This window comes from Cavia porcellus, unplaced genomic scaffold, assembly GCF_034190915.1.
Source record: "Cavia porcellus strain 051 isolate PalLab524CR breed Dunkin Hartley unplaced genomic scaffold, mCavPor4.1 scaffold_1, whole genome shotgun sequence".
Classification (NCBI taxonomy): Eukaryota; Metazoa; Chordata; class Mammalia; order Rodentia; family Caviidae; genus Cavia; species Cavia porcellus.
The window spans coordinates 119,243,154-119,251,273 of record NW_026947484.1 but is presented as its reverse complement, the minus strand read 5'-3'; the positions used below and the strand labels follow the sequence as shown (position 1 = coordinate 119,251,273).

At 36.2% G+C, this 8,120-nt stretch overlaps 1 protein-coding gene across 5 annotated transcripts in view; it reads left to right on the top strand.

Annotated features, from left to right (window-relative positions):
• The first annotated feature begins 1,995 nt into the window (after positions 1-1,995).
• Dpyd (dihydropyrimidine dehydrogenase) overlaps positions 1,996-8,120 on the top strand; it is an 816,845-nt gene continuing 810,720 nt past the window's right edge. For 3 of the 5 annotated variants that reach the window (XM_063254705.1, XM_063254715.1, XM_063254716.1), the window contains exon 1: positions 2,019-2,155. Coding sequence is in view for 1 of the 5 variants with exons in the window: in XM_003478953.5 (XP_003479001.2) it covers positions 2,117-2,155 (39 nt within the window). In the remaining 4 variants the exon portion in view is untranslated. Of the gene's footprint in view, positions 2,156-2,339; positions 2,583-8,120 lie in introns of all 5 variants that reach the window. The other 2 variants (XM_063254712.1, XM_003478953.5) reach the window with 2 other exon arrangements.

The window sequence follows — 8,120 nt, the reverse complement described above, 5'->3', positions numbered from 1 at the left end:
AGAATAATCTCATCCTCCAAACCTGTGTTTCTTTTTGCATACTGTTCTTCACCTGGGACCCCTTTCCACTCACCCTCTGAATCTCAAACATCTTCTCTGACCCATATTACTACCAACAAAAATTAGACAAGCCTTAGCTGCCTTCTAGTTTGTGATAGTGTATTTTTTTTTCTTGACAGTTCCATCACATTTTGGTTACATATGTATTTGAACATGAGTTGTTTTAATGTATTTCATCTGTTTAGAGTACAGGCTACAGAAAGAGAAGGCATGTGTCTGATCCGATTGTCTACTGGATACTTAGTGCCTAGCCTGAGAAGGAAATACAAAAGAGGAAGAACACTTGGTGGCTGAGCGAATAGAGTAGACCCTGAGTCTGTTTAATGCACTAAGCAGTTCATTTTAAGAACTTTAGTTTCACTTTACCATGTATTATTCACAGTGTTCCAATGTTTCACTTAGTTACATTGTGTCAATGAAATTTTAGTTAAAACAGGTCAAACTTCAGAAAGTATTGTTCCAAAATCAGATGTTCCTACATCTCTCTGTAATCACTTTATTCTTACCTTTAAAATTCATATATATATATATATATATATATATATATACACATACACATACATACATACACACTGAATGTAATTATATTCTGAGAGAGGAGTGATTTCATTCTGAGATAGTGTGTGACATAAGCCAATTAATACTTGAAATTGCAATCCAGTATAAAGAGAAAGTAAGAGTAAAAGTTAGAATTCATTAACTCAGACCATGATGGATGCAGTGAAATGCAGCAGTGACGAGTGAAGTGACTCCAGATCTTTTCAGGAGGTGGAGTCCTTAGAGTTTGGAGAAGTATCACATGACAATATGAGGGAAAAAATGTCAAGAATATTTAAAAACTTCTATTTAATGTACTGATTCTCCTAATAATGTTATGTGATTCAAGAAAAATATAACCAACCCATCTCTATTAAAATTTAATTTCTTTAACGTAATCTGATGGCTTTTCAGAGATGCCTCCTCCAGGAACACACAGCCCAGTAATTCTGCCCACTTCTGCTTTTAGCTGTCAGCCAGGTGTCATTTTTTTTTTTTTTTCTTTCTCACTTTCTTTGAGTCTTGTCCTGATGACAGCACTGCTTCATGAAAACTGTATCCCGAGAACCTAATGCAGATTGGGCATAATGAAGGTGTTTGGCAAAAATGCGCTGAGTACAAAGCATGAATTAACTAGTAATAAATAGGGAAAACCTTGACCCCAAGGTGATCCTGATCCATCAAGATTATGTACCATCCTTTTAGAGAACGTGATGGACCATCAGAGGAAGATGCACCCAGCTGAGGCATAAAAGGAGCGAGGTTTGGAGTACAAATGTCCTCAGAGATGAGGTGAACATTTTTTGCTTTGGGAATCTTGTGAATGAAATCATGCCACTGTTGGCAGCAACCTTCAGCGCGAAACGTAAAGAGCTCTTCAAAAAAGTCTCACATTGTATATCAGTGCTTTTATTTTTTATCTTCTTTTTAAGCAGTCATGGGATGAACTGTCCTGCAGAACGTGGCCTCCACCCTGTACTCCCTACGGCGCTTACGCTGCTGCTGGCACCCGCGACCTCGAATCCTCCCTGGCACCCCAAGACCTGCCCACCAACTTGGTAGGTGGCTGGAGTAACTTCTTTTTCACCCTTGGAGAGTTCCAGTCACCCGTGTGACAGTTTCTGCACCTTGCGGTGTTCGCGCGGGAGAAAATAAAAGCAGTTGTGATACTTTAGCGCCTGTTTTTCCCTTCAATCCCAGCGACCCCTCACGCCCGGCCTTCGGGCACCAGCTCAGCCTGCACTATGCAACTGAGGGTAAAGGACACTGTGTAGGGAGCACCTTCTCCAACCTGCGTAAGAAACACAAGCTTTGCTCGGGGACGAGGGTGGCACCGGGTCTCCGGGAGCAACCCGAGGCTCCGCCCCCGGGGCGTGGCCTGCAGCCCCGCCCCGCGCGCTGGCCTTCGCTCTCCACAGGATCCCCGCCAGTGCTGTGGCGAGCTTCACTCCGGTGTCGGTTTGGAGCCTGAGGAACCCAGAGGGGTTGTCTTTGGAGACTCCAGCCCATAGTCGTAGCCATGGCCCCCGTGCTTAGCAAGGACGCGCCGGACATCGAGGTATCGCCTGCGCGTCGGGTCCCGGGTCCCGGGCGGGAGGGTCCGCGCTGGCCGCGCCGCGCAGTGGGAAAAGCGGAAAACTTTGCCTCCCTCGGCGCCGCGCGCCCGGGTGGGCCTGGGCACTCGGGAGGCCGCCGCGACTGCAGGGGGTGCCCTTCGCTGGGGACCTGTCTGTTTACTTCAGAGAGGACGTGGGGAAGTCCGAGGGGCAGTGACTGAGAAGCGCCGGAGCTCCGAGGGCCGGACTGTGGGGGATGGGAGCGCGCCTTTCCGTGCTGGTCCACACCGAACTTCCGCAGCTGTCCCCTGTGTCCGCTTCTGGGACGCCTGTCCGCCGCCACTCACCTCCAACAGCTGAATCCTACTGTTTGCAGATGGGTAGAAATAAAAACGTGTGTGTCAGCTGTAGTAGTCTCTGCCAAGCACAGTAAGTATATTGTTTGTGAAATAATTTAATAGGAGAGAAAAGGGGCAAAGTACTGAGAACATCAAAAAAATACATTGCCTTCGGAAGGATGCAAGCGAACTGGATTTTTCTCACCTCAATTTTTGATTCCCGCTTGCACCCCGCATTTGTAAAAATGGCATATCTTTCTCTGAATATGGCCCTCTCTGAAATGGCATGGCTCTAAATTTTTCCTAATACCTTAATAAATAGTGTGAGAAGGATTAAATCATAAACAGTGATTGTAGACCTACCAACCCAAAGTCAGCACTTCTGCGCTAAGGCAGATTGCTTTTGACTTTTTTATTCTGTGTCATTTTTAAATTTCTTTCTCTGGTAAAGGATTTGCCTGTATGTACCCGCCTGCGTGCCCGCGCGTCCCTGTGTTTAGCAATATCAAAACTTTCTCAGTTATTTGACAGGTTTAAATGAAGGTTTAAAGCCACCTGTTTGCAAAGTAGAGTTTTCTGGCACATTTTGCCTTTGTTACTAATTGAAGAGACTTTGTACTCTCTTTCAGAAACAGCAGTAGTGGTGTAGTGTTTTCTCCAGACTCCATAATTTGGTTTGAAAAATCTATTTTAATAACAAAAGCCAAAGGTTATCATGTGGACTTCTGTAATTATTATTTATCCTGTGGATAGTTTTTTTATATTGATCAATATGATTGATTTATTGAGATATTCATGTTTGTACAAAGTACAATATTTGATTTTTGGTCCATGTGATTTTCCTTCAACCAAATGTTTTGTTTTGTTTTGTTTTGTTTAAAAACCCAGTCAAGTAGCCGACTTTTTACAGCATTCAGGCTGTATTTCAAATCAGTGTCAGAGTATAGGTGACATTAAATATCCAGCTTATGTTGTTTTAACCAAGAATATTTAAGAGGTATAATCCTTCCACTATCACTGTACTCTTCGTCTTGCTAACTAGTCTAGTTAACTGTCTAGTCTTAGTCTAGCTAACTGTTTATCTTAGTCTTGCTGGAGAGGTTGGTCTTACCATGTGAAATGGTCAAACTCCTTTAGCTTTATGTTGTTCATATGTTCAGTACACTTTAATCAGTTACATCTTTCATCATGTACATTGCTTTCCTTTTCCTTCAAAGTAACACCTACGATTCATGAGGTAAAATACCATGAAAGAGCATGAAATTAATCATTAAAATATAATGCAGTAAGGAAAACTACATTAAGCCTAGGAAAACATACTTAAGCCTGGTTGTGTTAGCTAATTGCATTGATTTGCCAAAGTTCATTTTTGAGTTTAAGAATCAGAATGAAGTATGAAGTTTCAGTTTTCTATCAAATTAAAATGCTTTCCTTGGACAGATTCATTAAAACCATTCTGCGGATCTTGATCTAAGTGTGATCATTGTTTTAGCCTCAAATACATGGAGAAGCAAGCAATCTTTTAAAAATTATTGTTATGAAATAGTTAATAAATGTGAACACATTGATTACGTCTATGATAAATGAGAAAGGAATGTAACATGATGGTGACAGCTTATTCTAACTGTGATTATATTGTCCCTGAGAGCTAGGTACAAAATCTCAGATTTCAGTGAAGCAGCCAGAAAGTACATTATCTTTGTTTCTGGAGACAAAAGTTATTGAAGTACACAGAGTTGCTTTTTGTGTTCATTTTTAAATTCTAGACTCAAACCAGTATCAGATTATGATTGGAAGAGTTGGAAATAGAAATAAAAATCAAAAATCACTTGAGAAATATCCTGGACTGCAGGATAGCCAAAGAATGGTAGTACTTGTTAAAAGTATTAGTGCATATAATTAAAAATTCTTATAAATGTAATAGTTATAGAAATTGCATGATAAGTCAAGTACCTTTTTCCCCAGACATATTAGTGTGGTTCAGAGCCTGGATTTGGGAATGTTACCTATTTTGTTGCAAGTGTACTTGCATAATCTGTTAAGTAATTAAAACAATGATAGGATAATGTACAAATGGCAAAAGCTAACAGATTCTTGTGAGGAAAAAGGATAAGCATGTATAAAAATATGTAGAGAAGACAAAATATCTTATTCTCAGGACAACCACTGCCAATGAAATAATTATTTAAAATTCATTAACAGGATCTGTATATTTTAGATCTGTATATTTTAGTTTACTTGTGGTTTTGCAGTTTTGGGTAAGATAATTTTGTTAAGGATGAATTTTGAATGTGGATTCTCCTGAGAAGGTTTCAAAGAAAGTGAATATTGGACATTGGTCATTTTTCCTGTGCTCAGCAGTAGCTTCAGAGTACTTCTTCACTTAAATTGACTTGCTAGCCAATAGAGTGTCAGTACCTTCCAATTTAAAAGCAAGTAAATGATTTTTCAAGAGTTTACTTTTGTTTAGTACCCTGACCACTTCCACCAACAAGGATAATTGAGAATAGACTATAAAGCTATGTAGTTAAAGTGTATGCATCTATAGCAACTATTTAAGTGATTAAAATCTAGAAATTGTTGGCACTGAATTGCTCTTCCACCCTGTGTTCTGCCCTCAGTGTCCTAAGTAGAAGTTTTGACTGTACTTAACGAATGCTAAAGTGTTAGAATCAGAGTACAGATTTGCCTTGAATAAAAGGGGGTTCTAGTTGATTGCATAATAAAATGTATTTTGAGTCAATTAGAAATGGATTCTAAATAATGGGTTTATGACTTCTTTCAAAAGATAATTGAGAACTTACTGTACTTTTTTAAGAAAATGAGATAAAATGGTGAATTTTGAAAATGAGAACATTGTGGAAATGACTTGGACCAGGTCAATTTAAGGAAAATTTGAAATTATGAAAGGCATGGTAATAAATTGAAAGAGATGGTAAAAATATCCCTTAATCCAGAAGTCCTTTAATCTTGACTTTTTGTTCCAGAAGAGTGAAGATGGTCATGGATCTAAAGGAGAGATTAAGAGTTTAACTTAGTAAGAGTTATGGGATATTTATTTAAATTAATTAATGATTCACTGAATGTATAAGAAAGAATCCTTTCTTTTCTGTTTCTCTGATTGGGCACCATGGGTTATGTGGAAATTCAGTCTTGTTTAAGGGTTTCATAACCTTTTAGTTTTTTTTTTTTTTTTAACTGCTTTCTGAGTTTTAGCTGTTGGGTATGCCATTGTTTTCCCAATTTTGAATTATTAATTCTAATTTATAATGTTCTTTTAAAGGGGTTTATCTGATCAATAAAAAATGAATGTGATTATCTGATTTGAAGAATCCCTAATCCCTTTGTATGAGGAGGCATTACCCATTTCTATAGTTGAACATGTTCATATATTTTCCAGTGCAACTTTAAAAAATACCCCTCTCTCACAGTAATTCAGTGGATTAATTTTAGTAATTTAATTAAAAACTATGAGCTAATGACTAAGGATAAAACTGTCACTATGGAGAAATTTAGATTAGGTCTGTTTAGTCTTAATGATAGTCTGGACGAATTGCCTGTAGTAGAATTTAGTAGCTCCTTTCTTATACTCTGAGTAAAAATTGACATTTAAAAGTTGAATGTTAATAGTAAAAAAATTAATAATAATACTAAGAGAATATAGCATCAAGTGTTTTGGTAATTAAATGATGTTTAAATAGTCATTTTTTAAAGTATTTGAATATAGTATTTTGTCAAACAGTATAAACAGGCATCAGTAAAGGGACTAAAATCTAGACCTTGTAATAAAGTAAAGGTATGTGATGAACATGAAAATTTTCTGTAACAAGATTTGAGGTGCAAAGATGAAATAGTGATGAGAATGGAATAGACTGTCATAAAATATTATGGCAAAGAAAATATATTGAGATATTTTATATCAATATAGGTAAAGAGACTGAAAAGTAAGACTGGCCAATTTACTTTTCTGCTTCATAGCTGTGTGGATTCAATAACAAATATGCAGTAGAGACCATCTGTCTTTAAGATTGCCAAGACAAATGTTATTTCATTTATATCCCACCTTAGTTCAAATATTTAATAAGGCATTTGTGGATTTTAAATTTATTTATAGTCAGGACTTAAATTTAATGTATGACACATTCATCTTTTACATTTCACTTCCTCTTAATTCTCCATATATGCTCAAAGGTTAGATTTTTTTTGTCTTCAGACATAAGGAATATAGATTTTCACAGATAATATACAGCCAATTATACTATTGAGATAACTCTTATAACATTATCTATTTTCTGAGGCTTATAATTATTGCTATTTTCATTACTTAAGCATAATGTTATGCTAATAGGTATGAAATAACTTCATTTAACTCAACATTTAACTTTAAACTTTAATTTCAATACAACTGTGTATATATTAGCGTTAAAAATTAAAAAAAATTATATGATGTTATTTATATTGTATTTCATGCAATTAAGCTTCATTTATTAATTAGTATATAAAAATTGCATCATAATACACCTAGGTTCAAATCCTAATTCTGCTATTTATTTGTGTAATTTTTGTCATAATTTTCTGTGGCCTATCATTTATAACTTTGCAAATGAGATCTAATTTTATTTGTTTCATACCTAATTGGAGTCATATACATTAGTTGCCCTGAAAGTACCACTCACATAAGATATAGGGTTTTTAAAAGGCAGTATTCATTTCAATATTATTACATATATCATGTATGCTGCATAAATGTTAATTGAGTGGAATTTGTTTGGATCCAAAAGTTAACTAGAAATATTGAAGCTATCAATAGTTTGTAGAATCTGTGTTAGGGAAGAATTAGTAAATTTAAAAAGAACTATGGGGAAAACATTATAGATTCATAAATGTTGCAAGTATGTATTATAAAAATTATTGATTTCCATTTTTCAATTTTAGACGTACGATGGAGAAACTTTTGGAATTCAGATAAAATTAAAAGCTCTGTTTTGTTTCTTTTCTACTTTTTAACTCTATATTTTGAGACAGGGTTGCCGTGTTGCCTTGGCTGTCTTGGAACTTGCCATCCCCCTGCCTTAGCCTACTGACTAGCTGGAATTACGGGCACACACTATTAGTGTACCTGGATAAAAATTTTTTTAACATGTACCTTTGTTTTGCCAGCTGACTGATGTAAACATCAAGGAACACAAAGGAAGTAGATGGTATATACTTTGTTAACACAGAGATATAAATATGTATTATATGTGAGAACAAGAGTTAAATCTAGGGCTGATCTCCATCCTTTTGTCACTGTAGCATACATGTAATTTGATTCTTTAGTGTTTCTGAGTGATTATGAAACTTGATAAAGGTTAATCCATGAGGAAAAATAAGGTGGGTTTTTTTGTTTGTTTGTTTGTTTTGTTTTTTGCATTCTTTGACATTTTAGTGGGTTACGATAGTTACCTCTTCTGAAACAAAATCCCTACAGAATTAAACTCTGGTATCTGTGTGTTAATTTAGGAAACGTTACTTTTCTCTAAGTGAACAGGAGCTTCAAGGTAGTGTTTTTTTCCTAAATGTTTAAGTACCACTGAACATACCACATTTGTTTATAAACAACAATTTTAACCCCTAGGATTGAATGAGT